The 18,988-nt window shown below is 39.3% G+C and overlaps 1 protein-coding gene across 2 annotated transcripts in view; it reads left to right on the top strand.

The window, feature by feature from the left end:
- Nucleotides 1-17,793: 17,793 nt before the first annotated feature.
- The window catches only part of LSAMP (limbic system associated membrane protein), an 817,304-nt gene continuing 816,109 nt past the window's right edge, over nucleotides 17,794-18,988 (top strand). Inside the window, exon 1 of one of the 2 annotated variants that reach the window (XM_021007122.2) lies at nucleotides 17,794-18,546. In XM_021007122.2, the coding sequence (XP_020862781.1) occupies nucleotides 18,392-18,546 (155 nt within the window). In that variant the 5' untranslated portion in view covers nucleotides 17,794-18,391. The remainder of the gene's footprint in view (nucleotides 18,547-18,988) is intronic. The other variant, XM_021007124.2, reaches the window with a different exon arrangement.

The raw sequence follows: 18,988 nt of genomic DNA, 5'->3' as shown, positions 1-18,988 counted from the left end.
AAGATATCGAAGTAGTTGGCCATTTGCTTCTCCAGCTCATTTTGTAGATGAGGAAACTAAGGCAGACAGGGATAAGTGACTTGCCCAGGGTCACACAGCTAATAAGTGTCTAAAGCTGGATTTTAATTCAGGTCTTCATGACTACAGGTCCAGCACTCTATCCCTCCATCACCTCGATCACTACCCTTGGGAGGAGTTTGGATGTGATTTTACAAGTGTCAAGAGGTGCCTTGTTCACTCTGAACTCTTCAACTTGATGCCTGTCTTTAAACTCATAGGCCAGGCAGGGTATATGTGTACACACAGGAGCTGAATATAGATACTAAAGGAGACCCAGAAGTGGATTTTGTGAAGCCAGATTGTAAAGAGCTGTAGCACAGAGTTATTGGCCTCCTAATTCAATGTAAATGAAACAATGATAAAAAAGGAGGGGTGAGTGACTTGGAGGAATATACCCCAAGTTGCCATAGGAACCTCTTCCTGATCAGAATGATGTTGTTATGGGAAAATTACACAGCATGTATAGATTCTTTTTCTTCTTCTCCTTTTGGAATTCCCTATCTCCCTTCTGTCATTTTTAGTCTCTAACTATCTACTACATCCTTCCTTCTTACTTCCAAACATACTCATGTTTCCCTATCCTTAAAACAAAACAAAACAAAACAAAACAATAAACTACCCTTGTCCCGGTTAATCCCTCAAGCTATATTTTTTTAATCTTTTTTACCTTTCAGTCTGATACTCCTAGACAAATTACTACCCTCACTACCTATCTCAAACTTTTTAGTTCTCTGTTTCTTGTCATCTGGCTTCTAAGTCAACCACTCTACCAAAACTGTTCTCATAAACAACTCCATAGGTCAGGTGTCAAACTCAAATAAAAATGGAAGTCACTAAACTGTATGCAAGAATCCCTATGGGTGTGTATTGACTTAGAAAACCACATGTTAATATTATCTATTATTGTATTATCATTATCTCTGTCTTAAAGGTTACCAATGATCTCTTAATTGCTCTGTCAATGGACTTTTTTTGAATCATTATTTTCCTTGACCTTTCTTGTAAGTTTTGGTGGTGATGACCTTCTTTTCTTTCTGGACAGAAATGTGATGAGTGAATTGATCCCTCCTTCCAAGGAACTTACTTTCTAATTGGGGAGGCAGCAAGTACAACTCTAAGTATACACAGAGTAAGTGCAAAGGGAGTGAATACAAAGTAGTTAAATATAAATTAGATTGAGATGGAGGGCATTAGCAGGACAAGGAATCAGGAAGGGCTTCATGCAGATAATGCTTAGGTTGAATTTTGAAGGAAAGGTGATGTTATGAGGCAGCAGTGAGAAAGGAGTATGGTCTAGGCATAGGGGACTGCTAATGCAAAGCCATGGTCATTGGAGATGGAATATCACATGTGAAAAGGAAAAAAAAAAACAGAGAAAAAGCCAAGTTAGCCTTAGGTCTATTTGAAATATTTCTTAAATTTTGGCAGTCATCCTGGACCTCTTACTTTCTTTAACATTTCTATCTAGTCAATCTCCAAACCCCATAGCCACACCTAGCAAGGACCCTGATGACATGCTTCAGAAACTGCTTGCTGACCATATGCCCAACCTCACAGTCCCCTGCATTATGAGCAGCGATAAGCCCCTTAAGCTATCACTTACAGAGGGCTATCATTGTGGTCCCTCTTTCTCAGGGTCTACCTCTCTGTGAACTCTCTAAGGAGGTTGGGGTTGGTCCATTCCCTTTCAGATTGACTGCCACCTGGAACACAGTCATCTGCACAGCCAACCCCCTCAACTGCTTTCACCTCAAGTTTAAAAACAAAACAGTACGAATAGCAAATCATATGAATTGTCTGTGATCTTATTTTCTTCATTCCCCAAACCATTGGTACCTGACTTCTTGAATACTACAGCAGTCTCTGAGCTGAACTTCATAATAATTCAAGCTATACTACATACAGCTGCCTAACTAATCACCCACAATGACTCCCTGTTGCCCAGCCTATCAAGTCTAATCTTCTCTGCCTAACCTTCAAGGCAGTCTATAATCTGACACCACCTCCCCTATCCTGCTTCATTTCTCATTGTTCTGAGCTAAATTGCTACACCGTTCAGGCTCCTCCATCAGCATTCTTATCACTATAGTCATGCCTTCCATGTTTTGATTTTCCCCATTGTGGTTTCGATATATTTTGGGTTGGCATAAGAAATTAAGTGGGGATTTGGGGGAAGTTTTGTGGAAGCTGCAGATGACACGCAAAGGCCAGTAGATGACACAGAAAAAATTAGAAACTCAGAAATACATAAAATACAGGTATAGTATTGTATAATATAGACCAGAGGTGGAGAATCTGTAGCCTTGAGGCCACGTGTGTCCTTCTAGATCCTTAAGTGCAGCTTTTTGACTGAACCCAAACTTTTAGTTCTGTAAAATTTGGATTTAGTCAAAAAGCCACACTTATGGATCTATGGCCTCAAGGCAGTAGATTCCCCACCCCTGATATAGACTATGACCAAATACTTAACTCATATTTTACAATGAGGTATCATAAATGCCTCATAAAAGAGAAAGAAAAAAAAATCAGACTTCTCTGCTTGGAAGGGTCAAAAAATTTTACACAGATTTTGCAGATCACAGAGTTGCTATGATCCTAATCCCTGGGATGGAGAAGGGATAACTGTACTCTTTTTTACTCCCCCATGCTAATCCCTGATTCTTTGCTCTTGTTTTCCCCCACTTACCTGGCATTCCCCCACCCACTTGCCTATCCATGCAAATCAAACTCTTTAATACCCACCAGAAAACCTTCCCCTTTCAATAATAGCTCCATGTTTATTCCAGCTCATACTAATTGCTCCCTTCTCTGAATTCCTATCATGCTTATAAACTGTACCACAGTTTAGAGCTTAATTGGGTGTTGTCTTTTGTCATTAACCAATTGTTTCATGTATGTCAATGCTATTTCACTAACAAAGAGCCAGGCCATAAATTGTATTCCTTTCCCAGCTCCACCCGGTCTCTATGACAGTGGGGGCAGGGCACAGAGTAGGTGCTCTGTAAACACATGTTGATTCATTAACGGAACAATTGTCTTTGCTCAAACAACAAAATAACACAAGTTGGTTAAGATAGAGAGAGCACACAGAGAGGTTTATTGTTCCATATTCATGTTCAAGTGACTTTGATGAACACTGACCTATTTTTCTAAGACCACACTGGCCACTGTGTATCCTGGGGAAAGCAGTTTTACCTCAGTTACTACACATGTAAAAAATGAATAGCAGCACTAACTTACTTTATAAGGAGTAATGAATAAAAATGGCTACAAAGAATTTTGTGTTACATGAAATACCAGATCACATTACTAATTGCTTATCCCTCCCTCTTAGCATCTTCTTTCATTGTCCCCATTTGTTTACTTCTCTACCTGATCTTTGATAATGAAATAACCTCAGTCTCCCAGCCTTATTCTCCTTCAAGCTACCTTTCCAGCTTTCCCAAAATCTGATCCTTATTTCTGATGTATTTTTCTGTCTTCACATATGCAAGCCACCTCCCAAGGAACAGAGATAATCCTTATGGTTAGCTTCTTCCTTTCCCATCTTCTATAGTCCACTTAGAAAGCCATGAATTTTATCCAGGTCCTCAGTGGCTTATATAGTACACCCAGCAAGCCACTGAAAATTCTGTGAAGTGACAGTATTGCAGAGTAAAAAGAGTGATTAATTTGATGTCTCAGGTTCAGGGATCAAATCATGATTTAGCTACTTATTACCTTTTTGACTGTGAATAAGAAGTCTCTTCCTTTCTCTGGGGCGCAGTTTATAAAATAAGGGGGTTAGAGTAGATGAATTCTATGGTCGCATCTAGCCTTAAAACTTTGACGGAATAGCTACTGATTAAATGCTCTCTACAGACTGTCAATACCTGGAACAGAAAACAAAACAAAACAATGGAACAATAATGGAATTGTTGGCATCACACACATGAACTGTAGTTTTTTGGTTTTTTTGGTCACTTAATAGATCAATTATTGTTGATCACTTGATCAACTGACTGAATTGACTATAGCGTCTTTGACTGAATTGATGAGACTCTTTTGACTAAATTGATTGGAGCCATGTTAAACTAGTTTTAAAGAAAAAGGTGTTTCTACCTTCCAGGTGGAAGCCAAATGGCAGCTCCACCTGCATTGTAGTGATAATATTCAGGGGCAGCTAGATGGCAGATAGAATGTCAGTCCTGGAGTCAGGAACATCTTCCTGAGTTCAAATCCAGCCTCAGACACTTACTAGCTGTGTGACCCTGGGCAAGTCATTTAACCCTGTCTGCCTCAGTTTACTCATCTGTAAAAGAAATGGAAAAACACTCTAGTCTCTTTACCAAGAAAACCCCAAATGGGGTCAACAAGAGTCAGACCTGACTGAAAAACAACATGCTATTATTCACATGTGGAGCATTCTGGTAATCCTAAGTATGCTACAACTACTATTATTATGAAGGGCACCACCACTCTCCTACCAGGTTTCCACTTGAGTATCTCCAGTAATGGGAAAGTTGTTACCACCTGAGATATCACATTCCAGTTTTGGGCATCTCTAATCATTTGAGAGTTGTTTACAATTCAGCTGAATTTTCCCACTCTAAAACTCCCATCACTGCTCCTTCTGGGGAGTCAAGCAAAGTTACACTTCTCCCTCTGCCTAATACTTAGAAGCAGTTATCATATACACTCCAGTCTAAACATCTCTGGTTCCTTCTTTTGATTCTTCTATAGAATAGCCTGGATTAACCTCATCACCTCGATACTTCTCTTTGAATATGTTTTTGCTTGTCAACTTTAAAAATCTCTGTGTCAGCCTTGACCTTTCTCTCTCTCTCTCTCTCTCTCTCTCTCTCTCTCTCTCTCTCTCTCTCTCTCTCTCTCTCTCTCTCTCTCTCTCTCTCTCACATATCCAACCTATTGCCAAATCCTGTCATTTCTACCTTAACAGCATCTCCCATATATATCCTCTTCTTGCCACTCACAGGGTCACAACTCTAATTCAGCTCCTCATCCCCTCTTACTAATGCAATAGCCTCAACAAAGGTCTCTCTTACTCAAATGTCTCCTCCCTCCACTCCATCCTCTGTTCAGCTGCCAAGATGATTTTTTAAAGCCTAGGTTTGCCCATGTCACATCTTCCTCTCCTTCTCTCCCCCACTCTGCCACCCTATGACCTTGACTAGCTCTATATTATCTCCAGGATCAAATATGCATTCCTCTATTAGGCATTTATAGTTGGTCATAACCTAGTCTCTTCTAAACTTTCCATGCTTTCCTTCCTACTCCAGAATCCAGCCACATAACTTATTTGTAGTACCATGAACGCAACACTCCATCTCTCAGCCCTGAGCCTTTCTATTGACTATTCCCCATGCCTGAAGTGCTCTGTGCCCTCAACTCCACCTCTTCATTTTTCTGGTTTCCTTCTCATATCCTCCTTTCTGCAGAAGGCCTTGCCTTCCTCTTTCATATTATCTAACCACCCTGTAGTTTGCTAGTAAATATTTAAGAGCTAGCTCTCTGAAATTGTCCATAAAACACTTTAAAATTCAATCTGCATTATTATTTCCCCATCACTTTCTTAAGTCTAGACAATCAGCAAAACAATAAATCAAACCTAGATTTTCGCATTTACCAATTTCCAGGGTATAAATGCTCACACTGAAAATTTAATAATTGGCACTTGTGAGATAGTTAGAACAGGTTCCATCACACCCCTGCTTATGTGTGCTCTGTCTATATTTTATAAATACCTGTTTGTTTACATATTGTCGCTTCCACTAGAATGTATGTTCCTTGAGGGCAGGGACCAATTTGCTTTGTTTTGTTATTGCTGCTGTTTATTTTCTTTGGGGGGAATTCCTTTGTCTATCTTGAATTTATTAGAGGGTCCAACACTTAATAAATGCTTGGACTTAATAAATGCTTGTTGATTGACTGATTTTTTTACTCTTATGATGTTGGATGGAAATACCAAGGATGCCTCAATCTGCTTCCAGTAGGGGGAGACAAATCCAGACTAAATTTCTTTTGGAAAGAGAAAGTTTTTTGCTTAATGGATTTTGTCTTTTTTTTCTTTTTTTAGTGATCAGAAATAAGATTTATATTAATTGTAAGTTTAAATTCTCTCCCTTAAATTCTTGTGAAATGTTATACACACATTGATGAATTTGTGCTTTCCCTGGGGTAAGGAATTGCCAAATGAGGAAACTTCTTCCTCCAATTCAGGTTAGCACCTTCTCTGTAATATATAATTTTTCACTTGAGTCCTGAGAATACTGAGTCCTTAAGTAACTCACCCAGGGTCACAGAGCATAAATTTTCTTGGCTTCAAGGTCAATTTTCTATCCAATACTCTAGACTTCCTCCCACCCTTAAATTCACCTTAAAGGTTATACACACATACATATGTGCATGTAAGTGTATATATTAATAAAATGTATGCATCTGTGTTTATGTCTGTACTTTGGTCATCCATTCCCTGCTTGATGGGCACCCACTTTATTTCTAGTACTTTGCTATAACAAAAAACTGTTGCAATAAAAAAAAAAGTTTTGTATGCGTATGTCATCTCTAAGACAGAGGTTGTTCTCTCTCAGGTATAAGCCTAGTAGTGTTATTGCTGGGTCAAAGGGCATGCACAGTGTAATGACTTTGGGGGTCTAATTTCAAATTATTTTCCTGACTAGTTGGTTGGTTTCACTCTTTCATCAAGAGTGCTTTAGTATGCCTATCCCCCATAGTTTTCAAAAATTATCACTTTTTTTTCCATCTGATGGATCATCTCCTTTATTTTATAATAGAGGATAAGGAAGAGAAAGAAAAGTATGTCTTTTTCTGAAAGTCCCCAAAATAGCAAATAGTAGAATAGAGATTCAAACCCAGATTCTCTCACTCTAAATCTAGTACTCTTTCTACAATGCCTCAATAATGCTGATGGTCATGCAGAGGAGATGACATTCTTGTATATCTCTGTATCCTTGTTTTGTTTTAGTGATAGCCTACATAACTGGAAATTGATTTTTCCCTTGTTAAACACGATTTCTCATTAAACACACACATATACATGTATGTACATATTGGGAGTACGGATATTTATATCACCCTGTACATACACATATGCATATATCTGTATACATGCACAAATAAGTTCATATACACATTGTGCATTTACCAAGCACATTGGTATATGAACTTATTTATGCATATATACGGTGGTAATGTGGTGAGCTACAGTTAGAGGGAAAGGGCATAGTTTGGAGAGGGCTGGGAAATAACATGGTGGTCTGGTTCCGGGTCAGATAAAGTGAAAATTCACCTATCAGAGTTCTAGGTGACAGTTTGACTTTCTTAATGGTAGATAGATGAGAGTCAGAATACAGGTAGCATGGTTTGGAGGTAGCCAGGAAGTACTATGTTTTATGTAACTAATAATAGTATATCTATTATTGTTTGGTGATGTCTCAGCTAATAATGTACTGAGTTCTTGAATTCCGAATTCAGGTTGACTTTAAACATTCTTTTCAGTTATGACTTATTTAGCAAGCTAGTCAAAGTGGTGCCTTATTGCTACCCTGCCTCCCACCCTTCAAAGTCACACATCATACTTATCTATAACTCAAAGTTTTTTCATTTGCTGTTACTTCTTCTAGATTATGCCTTTGCCTTCCCTCATAACCCCATATCAATCCTATCTCACCAGAAAGATCTCCTCCAGAACCAACTTTGCTATGAGCCTTTTCTTTCTGGAATACTTGAAACGATCATCATTTCCTCTGAATCCTTAACAGCACTTTATTTGTACCACTTACTTGACACTCATCTCATTCTGCCTTGTACTGTAGTTACTTGTCATCTTATTTCCCCTACTAAACTGTAGTTGAGTACAGACATTATCATTCATCTTTGTATGACTCTCCCCTTCACAAAACTTAGCAAGCATACTTTGCTTTTACTAAGTGCTAAGATACAAATGGATGGATGGATGGATGGATGGATGGTCTTGAGTACTATAAGCATTCTTACTCTGAGCTTTGCTTTCATTTGTGACCCATCTACTTCTAGCTGTAAAGAGTTGCCCACCAAAGTGTTAGTCCACTGACGCAAGGCTCTTTGGCACTGCTTCTGTATCTCCAGTATCTGCCTTATGGCCAATATTCTCATCTTCCATCCTCAGTGACATATGACTAGTATAATGGAAGCTCATATTTCCATGAAGGCATTGCTTGAAAGGGATTACTTGATATTTTGTCCCTATATCTCCAGGAAGTACCATAGTGTTTCTACATGGTGAGTCCTTACTAGATGATTGTTGGATTAGCTTGGATTAGCAGTCCAGTCTCTCCATAGGGCTCTCTCTTTGCCAAAGTGATAATCTGATAGATTAATGCATGACAATGTGCTGATAGAGCAAGATTTAAGAACCTCCCACCCTGGAAAAAAACAAAAAACAAAACAGAGCAAAACTACACTGCCTTCATTATCTAATCCAGAAAAATGACTCTGATGATGGGAATTACAGGCCAGGTGGGAGGGGCAGGAGCAATTTAAATCAGTAGAGAAGATATTTTTAGGCTAACAGGGCTTTCAGTGCCCTTCAAATTGAAGGATGACCTACCTCTAGGACCCATCCACTTGTGATGTCTGCCTGCAGCTCTCTCCAGTCAGTGTTCCTTAGAGAGAGCATATTGCTGACACTTTATATGACTTGCACCCTTGATATATTTAACTAGGCATTACATTTCGATTTCACAGGATAGTCATTGCTTGCTAAGTAAATACTGATATGTAAGGAACTATTTAGTAGGGTTTAGCAATTATATAGCAGATGCTCATCTTATAATGTAGTTCTTAATCTTCCACAAATGTTTTCTTACTCTACTGGCATTTAATTAACATATAATAACTTCTATTAAGGATAAACAAAGTACATACTTGAGAAGATGCAGAGACTGAGACATTATTCAATCCTGATTAGTTAAAATGATAGGAGAGGCTACTTGAGCATTCTGTCAATTTTTACCCTATCAGTGTTAGCTTTGTTAAGTGGAATGAATGCATCCATGCACAATCATTTATCAAATGCTTACTATGTGCCAACCATTATTCTAGTTACTGGGAATGCAGAGACAAAAGTGAAATGGTCCCTGCCCTTAAAAAGCTTACATTCTATAGCAAAAACAATGTATATACATATAAATGTATATATAATGTATGTCATTATATATAAATATTTACACATTGCCCTATAGAGTATGTATATGATAAAAATACAAGGTAATTGTTTCGAAGGAAAGTACTAGCAGCTAGAGAAATCAGGGAAGGCCTCATGTAAGAGGTAGTATCTCAACTGTGCCTTAAAAGAAACTGGAGACTTTTAGGTATCGAGTTGAGGAGGAGTGCACATAAGTGACAGCCTTTGCAAAGTTCTGAGGAAGGGAGGTGAATGCCAGTGTGTGAAGACCAACAAGACCAGGTGGGCCGGACAAAAGAATGCTGAGGCAAAGTGGGCATGGTATATAAAAAGCTGAAAGCTAGATTGGAGCTACTTGAAATGCCATACTGGGTAGAAAAGATCAGCTTGCTTTGCAAAGACACCCTGGAAGTTTGCTAAAGCCCTTGACATTGTCAACTCTGTCCCACAATATGAGTGGATTCAGCCCCATCAAAGCCTGATTCTGCTCCCGGACAGGAATCTCTTCATACCTGGTATCCATGTTTAAGTAAGGGGAGTGACATTTCTACCAGCACTCATCATTTATGTTCCTCACATTATCTTTGACCACAGGGGTCTAAAGTTACTACCAACATCTAATCCAAGAACCTATGATGTACAAAGCACAATGCTAGGCACTTGGGAACAAGCAGCATCTACTATCAGTGAGCTTAAATTTATCTGGCTGCATGTAAGAGATGAATAAGTCAGTATATGGAAAATAATTTGAGGAAATGAGAAGAATTACCTTCTAGGACAGGGATCCTTAATCCACCCCCCCCTTTTTTTTTTTGGGACTCCTTTGGCAACCTCATGAGGACTATGAAACCCTTTCCAGAATAATGTTTTAAGATGCACAAAACACATAATGTTACAAAAGAAACCAATTACATTGAAATATGCTTATAATTTTTTTTCATGGACCCAAGATAAGAACCATTGTTCTAGGGGGATCAAGAAATATAAAAAGTAACACATGAGATAAGCCTTGAATGAAATTAGATGGAGTAAGGAGGAGGTACATGCAAAGGGGCAGAATTGGAGATGGAATGCCAACTTTGGAAAACTGGAAGAAGGGCAATCTGGTTACAACATAGAATGTGTGAAGGAGAATAATATGAAATAAACCTGAAAAGGAAAGCCAAATCCAGGTTGCCACCATCAAGAAAGTGATGAGGTTACCAAGTCCTGTCCTCACTCCATCTCTTTACAGGGCAAAACTTTACCCACCTCCTTTCAAGATGCTGTGACTCTGTTCTTTCTCATATGAAAATCCTAGCACTTAACACCATGCCTGGCACATAGTAGGTGTTTAATAAATTTTTATTGACTGACAGACTATAACAAACATGGTAGCAGCAGCAAGAGTCGCAGACAATAATGGTATTCAGGTAAGAGTGGAGTAAAGGCAAGACTTGGATTATTTCAGTAGATAATAATAATGATTATAATATTTACGTAGTGCTTAAGATGTGCAAATGCTTTACAATTATCTCAACTGATCCTCACAATACCCTTATCACAGGGGGACTTGTGGTCTCTAGGCCACATGTGGCCTTCTAGGTCCTTGGGTGCAGTCTTTTGACTGAGTTCAAGTTTTACAGAACAAATCAGGCTTCTAGGCTACAGGTTCCCCAGACCTGCCTAGGAGGTAGATGCTATTATTATCACCTCCATTTTACAGATAAAGAAACTGAGACATAGGTTAAGTTACTTGCCCAGAATCATACAGCTAGTAAATGTCTGAGTACAGATTTGAACTCAGTCTCTCTAACTTTAGGCCTAGCACTCTATCTGTCCACTATACCACCTGTCACCTGGATGCTATATCTGTGGCCCTAGACTGTGTGCTGGCATGGGAGAGAAAATGGGAAAAAGGAAGAGTCTGTGTATGCAGAAGTTTCCATGCATGTTAATGAGAACAACTTTCATGCTTATATGTGCAACTGAGTGTATTTCAAGGAATCTGTGCCTACAAAGGTATTCCATGTGTATTTGAGAGGTTGGAGAATCAAAATAGAATTTCAAATCTCTAAGACTTTCCTAAAAAAAGAAAATGGGACAGACTGAAATTTTGTGAACTGAAGGAGGTTATGTCAGAAAGAAATCTGAGTTAGGAGGAAAACTCCAGTGTTAAAACAAGGAACCCCCAAATGCTTCAAAGTAAAAGGAAGGCGGCTAGGTGACGCAGTGGATAGAGCTCTGACCTTAGCACCAGGAGGACATGAGTTCAAATCCAGCCTCAGACTCTTGACACTTACTAGCTGTGTGACCCTGGGCAAGTCACTTAACTCTGACTGCCTCACCAAAAAAAAAAAAGTAGTTCTGGTTATACTGTATAGAATAGTTTCAATAGTGCAAGGTTTATAGCAAATGCTAACGCCATTTACTCAACCTATACCTGATTGATCTTGACAAGTTCTCAGGTACATATGAATGAAGTTGTTCTATTAAAAGGAACCAGATTCAGGAGGAGACACCGAGAAGAACACTGGGAAAGAGTCATGCTCATGAGTATAAACTGTGATCCTTGACTATTGCTAAAAGATGATGAAATAATCACAGGTGTCATAGTAGGAATTCTAAAGGGACATATTAACAATTTAGTGCTTCCAATCCATATGGGGATGCTAATTCCACTTATAAAAAAGATATGCAGGAATGGTGTTATTGCGATTAAGACCTCATAACTATAGAAATGCAGAAGTGTGAAATTTATAATATTGAAGACATGTTTAGCATAAAATGCAAATGTTGCTGCAAAGTTGGTTGGGCATTCCAGGCCACAGCTGGATTTCATTTGAACCTATTACCTTACAAAGCTAAACAGAAGAATAGATCTTTCATGCTTCTTGGGGTGCTTAAACATTTTCCCATATCTTCAGGCAGCGTTGGTCCCTGGAGGGTGCTGGAGTCTTCTAAAGCCTCTCTGACAAAGGCAGTGAGTGATTCTAAAGTAGTATTTTAGATCATCTTGCTTGGGTTATGATGGCTGCTTCAACTGGCTAACAGGCGTATTCGCCTCACAAATAACCCTGAAGTGTGTTCATTTTCTGCCAGCTATCTAGGAAGAATGTGTGTGGTTTTTCACAGCAAAATAGCCTTTTAAAATTTCAATAAATTATTGGTATGTACCTTTTCTTACATTTGCAAGGAGAGAAGTAGGTTGTGGAGGGGGAGCAGAGATTTGATGGATTTGGAGAAAAGATAAACAAAAAATGGGAAGCAAAGGGGCAAGTTTGAGTGAAAGCAACCTGAGGATAGAAGTGATTGAGGGTCCATAGGACATGTTGGAAAGTGCTCTAGGGGGTGTAGCTGAGTAGCTTGCCTAAAAATAGGCTTAATCAATTATACATAGTTAAATCCGCCATGGAAAAAAACCCTCCGTGTCTTAGCACTGTGATGGCCTCTGTCTTTTTGTTTCATTCACTTACATGGAAAACATGACAGCCATTATTGGCTTCAAGGAGACAGCCTGAACTTGTTCATAACTGGTCAGTGCTGGATGATACTGATATAATAAAACCTTGTTAATTTAGACTTATTGGGAAGAAGGCCAATATGAATTACAAAAAAAAAATCAGTTATAGAAATATCAGTGTGGTGCCGTGACAAGGTACTGGATTTAATGTCAATGGATCTAAGGTCAAATAATGATCCTGCCATTTACTATGAATGTAGCCTTGGGCTGCAAGTCATTGAACCTCTGGATTTCAGCTTCCTGATATGTAGAAGGAGGGTAAATCCAGCATTTACCATAGTACTTGGTACATATTATCGTTTAGTCTTTCTTCAGTTGTGTCCAAATCCTTATGATCCCATCTGGGGTTTTCTTGGCAAAGATATTGGAGTAGTTTGCCATTTTCTTCTCCAATTCATTTGATAGATGACGAAATTGAGGCAAACATGGTTAAGTGACTTGCCCAGGGTAACACAGCTACTAAGTGTCTGAGGATGGAGTTGAACTCACATCTTCCTGACTTCAGGCTCAATGTTCTGTCCACTGTGCCACCTTGCTGTCCCTCTTAATGAATGCTTGTTAACTGACTGATTTAAAGTATATAAAAATGTTAATATTTTTAAGCAAACTCAGTGATGCAAATTAAAGTATTGCCATATAGAGGATCTTTTTGCACACACACACATACACACACACACACGCACACACACACACACACCCCTATCTGCCACTAAAGTCTTAGGGCAATTTTTAACGCCTGCACTAAGACTTTTGGGACATCTCGTATATTAGTCCTGTGTATTGGCTTGGTTTATCAGGTTGTTAAGCATTGTTTTCATATGCAAATATGTGGAGCTATATAGAAATACAAACCTATAATATATGAATGTGCATCTCATATCTTTATATGTAGATATTCATATATATCTATGTATGTCCATATCCATATCTATCAATCTACTTATCTATTTGATATAAGCTTCATTTTTTTTTGCCTTTTTTTGATGAGGCAATAGGGTTAAGTGACTTTCCCAGGGTCACACAGCTAGTAAATGTCATGTGTCTGAGGCCGGATTTGAACTCAGTTCCTCCTGTCTCCAGGGCCAGAGCTCTATCTACTGTACCACCTAGCTGCCCCTAAGCTTCATTTTTGTTCCTACTGAACTGGTTTTAAGACCTGAGGTCAAGTCCCACATCTGATATATACTGGCTCTATTTGATCATGGGCAAATTCTTTATCCTGAGTCTCAGTGTCCTCATCAATTAAACAGAGATAATAAGATACCCCCTACCTAGAAGTATTGTCCTGGAGATCACCAAGGGTAATAATGTATATGAAACACATTGGAATGAAACCATGTTATGCCCCAAACATTTATATATTACTATATTTATATATTACTTCATTTATATATTTCTATTTTACTTCAAGATTTGCTAAGTGTTTGCATACAGTTATCTTATTGGACCTTGATCACGGTCCCTGTGAGGGCAGTATTACAGGTCTTATTATCTCCAGTGTAATGGCAATAAAAAAGAAATAAACAAAACAGAAAAAAAAAAGGTTTAGAGTTTAGGAGATTTGACCATTGTGATGTAGCTAATGTGTCACAGGTAGGATTTGAGCCTAAGTCTTCCTCCTAGGCAACTAGGTGGTACAATGGATAGAGCACTGGGCCTGGAGTCAGGAGAACCTGGATCCAAATCCCACCTCAGATAATAACTAGCTGAATGGCCCTGGGCAAGTCACTTAGTTCTGTTTGCCTTAGTTCCTCATTTGTAAAATGAGCTTGAGAAGGAAATGGCAAGACACTACAGTATCTTTGCCAAGAAAATCCCAAATGGGGCCATGAAAAGTCAGACATGACTGAAATAACTCAACAAATTCCTCCTATATTCTATCCCTTCTCCTGTTATAGAAATCTGGGCTACAATATTGTTGACATTACTCTAAGTGAGCTGGACTTTTCTCACCTATAAAATGGTGATAAGAATGCCTTCCTATTGTATAAGGCTGTTGAAAGGATAAAATGAGATAATGAATGAGAAAGCACTTTGCACCTGTACAGTGCTATATACATGGAACTTATGGCTATATATTATTACTTAGAATAATCATTTGCATAGTAAATTATTATTTTTCATAGATAGTGTGGAGGTAAACTTTAGTCCTTACTGAATTAGCGCAAATTCCAAAGTAGTGGAGTTCAAATTAATGAGATTTTATTTTAGTAAAAAACCGAAATATATTTGCATTTATGAAGGTGTCCTTCAGCATAAGCTTCTTTGTAGCAGTATACCAGATGTGCTCTGGGTAGTTTGAGCTTATTAGTGTAAAACTTTCTCCCGATTATCCCTGCATCTGTCCATATAGAAATCCTCTGTAGCCCTACTGTTACTGATTAAAATTAAATAAAAAGAAACATTATATATATATATGTACATATATATATGTACATATATGTATATATATATACACACATATATGTGTGTGTGTGTATATATACATATATATACATATATGTGTGTGTGTGTATATATATATATATGATTTGTTGTCTATATATAGGCTAGATAAAGTCATAAGCATCAATACCCTTTATGGCTCTAGTCTCCTGCCTAGGAGACCTTAATCATTGGTGTATGAGGGAGCTAAAGCTTACTTTCTACACTGTTCGATGAAAAGAGTGTATTTGGTGTCAGCAGTCCTGGGTTTAAATCCTGAGTCTGCCACTTACTTGGGCAAGACATTTAGTTTGGTATCACTTGGGCAAGTCATGGCTAGTATGCTTAGCGTGATGTAGTAGAAAGAATGGATTGGAAGACAGAGGACTTGAGTTCAGATCCTGACTGTCATGTATTCCTAGTTTTCTTGCCTTGGGCAAATAACTTAACCTGGCTAGGATTTATTTTCATAATCTGTAAAATGAATTGCTAAGACCAGATGACTTTTTCTTCTAATTATACCTCTCTGATCAATGATACTCAAGGGAGTTGGTGTCTTTGAAGCTCTCTGTGTGATCCTGCTCCTATCCAGCCAGAACCCTTGCTCCATTCCATCCAATCAAACCCTCAAATGGTTTGGGCTATTAAAGCTTCTCCCATTACCACCCTTCATATCAGAACCATAATCTACAGAGCCCACCTCAACCAGCACCTTCCATCCTCACTCTGGTAAACCTCCTAAAATGCTGACTCCATTGGGATTAAGAGATACTGCATATGGCTTCTTGCTACTGGGAATATAGATGTGCCAATAAATCCTTAGCATCCCCAATTAGGACTTGGGGTTTATTTTTCCAATGGAAAACAGTGTTTCAAAGGATTCTTAGATTGTGAAGTAGGACTAGGGGCTTTTGGCTCTATTATGTATCAAATAGTCTTTTCTGGATTGGCATGGGACCTAAAATGCTACTTAGAATACTGTTTCTGTGAAAAAAAATGCAAACTCCAAAACCATAAATATACAGAGAGACAGATAGATGAATAAACAAAAAAGAAGAAAGAAGAAGAGAAGGAAGGAAGGAAGGAAGGAAGGAAGGAAGGAAGGAAGGAAGGAAGGAACAAAGGAAGTAATGATTTTTGTAACAAAGTTTTTGGTAAACTGGGAACTGCTTGTATGGAGGGATTTCATCTGAACTCTTCACAATTTTCTCTGCTCAAGGAAAACAAAAGATTTTGCCTCTTTTTGTATGCAATCTGTAGGAGCATATCACCTTTTGTACTGGTTAAATTAGGTCTATGGCATGCAGTGTAGTGGTTATAGGAAGATCCTTGGGGCAAGGCCAGTGTCAGTAAGATAAACAACTGTTCAAAGTCTGTGTTCTCTGGGGACTTGGGTATGGATCTCTGAACTCATTTCACTTTTTGTGAAAATCCTCAGCTGACACATCCCTATCATCTTGTCCAGCACTAACAGTGATGGAGGTGACTCAGTTTGATGCCCTTAGCACAGGGAGTATAGAAGAAGAGGAAGATGTGAATCTCACTTCCATTAATTTAGGGGCTCGTCATTTGTAGGCTGATTGTAAGCCTGTAAATGACATTACTGTGAAGTTCGGCATATCTTTTACATGTACATTACAGAAAGAGCTGGGGAAACAAACAGCTTATGCAGTAACAGAAATGTCTTGCTTCAAAAAAAAAATCCCTAATATCATCACTTCCTGAATGGTAGCTGAGTATTTCCTGGAGAGTTAAGTTGATGGTAAGGATCAGGGATCAGCTGCTGGGGCTGGCATTTGGAGAAGACAAACCAAGCATTCACACCACAGACCACTCAATACCAGCATTGTCTCATGTCCATCTTTCAGAAGCCCAGAGAAAGTGGGGAGAAAAGAAAGGAAGAAGAGAAAATAAACCTTTTTATCTTGGGAAGGAAAGTGTAGGAGAGAAAGAGCAAGATGTGAATTTGAAAAGACAGTAGCCAAGAATGTTATTCTCTAAATCAACTTTGGCTTTTGATTTGGGTCATTGCTACCAAGTTCTTTTCCCAGTCTCCTCCCTTTTTGCAACCATTTCTGCTTCACTTTTTCCTCTTTAACTTCTTCATTATCATTATTTTTATCCCTAGACAGTCACTGGGTATTTTCTATTTTTCCCTTTCCCTATCTGGCATCTCTACTACCTTCAATGTCTATGCCTTTCTCTCTTCTAGTCTTTCCTCCTTCCCTTTTCTCCCTCGATCTCCCTTCTTTTCCTTTCCTCCTCTTCTCAGCATCACATCCCTCTGCCTTACTCCCTCTTTCTTAACTCTACCTCTAAGCTCCATTCCCTCTTCTTAAGGAAATCAGCCAGGCCTCAGATGGAGCTGTTGTCGTGACAACCTAAAGGAGCATCAGGCTTTCATCAAGGCTCGCTGCTGCTGAAGGGGGCAGTTGTGAAAAGCAAGGGGCCAGCCAGAGGGAGGAGGGGGATGAGGTGGAAGGGTTGTTGAAAAACAGCACATTGAATGGGGGAGGGGAAAGAGAGGGAGAGGAGGGGGGAGAGAGGGAGATAGAGAGAGGAGGGGGGAGAAGGAGAGAGGGAGAGAGAGAGAGAGAGAGAGAGAGAGAGAGAGAGAGAGAGAGAGAGAGAGAGAGAGCAAGCTGCTGAAGCTGCTGCTGCTGCTGCTGCTGCTGCTGCTGCTGCTGCTGCTGCTGCTGATTTTTTTACACTCACAGTATAGAGCTTGGTGCTTGCTGGCCTCCCTCCGCCTAAGAAAAGTGGGTTATGAAAGGAGCTCCTCTCACAGACTGTATAGCCCTTCACTGGAATAGGAGCATTCAGCAACAGAAAGAAAAAGGAAAAGAAAAACAACAGCAACAACAAATCAATATCCTCTCTTTTTAAGGCTTTCCTTCACCTTTGCAAGTGGTTTATTTTTGCAAAAAAGCTTTTTTAAAAAAGAAATTGTATTTTTGTTCATTTGACTTTTTGTTTGTTTGTTTGCTCTGGTTTTATGAGGGGCTTGTTAATACTTAGGGGGGAAAGAAGAGAGGTGCAAGAGAGAGGAGGGGAGAGAAGAAAAGTGGAAAGGATTAGAAGCTGGAAAAGCCGGGTCTGCTTTCACTCCTCGGTAGCTGTTGATGAACGCTGTGTATTTGTAAATCGCTCTTCCCGACCGCCCTGCGCACCCGGAGAGTGCCCATCTCCCTATATATACCCTGAAAGTCAGCGTGGCCACCATGGTCGGAAGAGTTCATCCCGATCGCAAACAGTTGCCGCTGGTCCTACTGAGATTGCTTTGCCTTCTCCCCACAGGACTGCCTGTTCGCGGCGTGGATTTTACCCGAGGCACTGACAACATCACCGTGAGGCAGGGGGACACGGCCATCCTCAGGTAGGGCATTCTGGCAACTTTTCCCAGTGTTTTATATCTATATGCATATGTTACCAAGATGTGTGTGTCTGTGCATGTACGTGTTCCCCTCGAACTACAACTGCTGATGCTATACGAATCGGGGCTCTGTGTGTATTTATCTGTATTCCTGATTCTGTGATATTAAGCCATAAACTGAAAGGGGGTTCTGGTCCCAATTAAAGCTTCAGCACTGGTGGTTAAATGCTCTGTTTCCCTGATCTTACCAAGAAATGATAACTTTATGGTATGGCAAGAAAAGGAAAAAAAACTATACAGAAATCTTTTTTTTTTTTTAATTTACCAGTGCTTGGTTTTCTGAAGCCCTGGTGAGGTCTCTTAATTTAAACACTAGTGTGTGGTAAGCAGAGTTATTGAATTATGGCACTGAGATACACTTCCAATGGTTCACTATGTTAGTCTC

The sequence above is a fragment of the Phascolarctos cinereus genome, unplaced genomic scaffold (assembly GCF_003287225.1).
Source record: "Phascolarctos cinereus isolate Bilbo 61053 unplaced genomic scaffold, phaCin_HiC Scaffold_726;HRSCAF=1367, whole genome shotgun sequence".
Taxonomy (NCBI): domain Eukaryota; kingdom Metazoa; phylum Chordata; class Mammalia; order Diprotodontia; family Phascolarctidae; genus Phascolarctos; species Phascolarctos cinereus.
The sequence above is the reverse complement of the archived record's forward strand: the minus strand, read 5'-3'. Positions and strand labels throughout refer to the sequence as shown.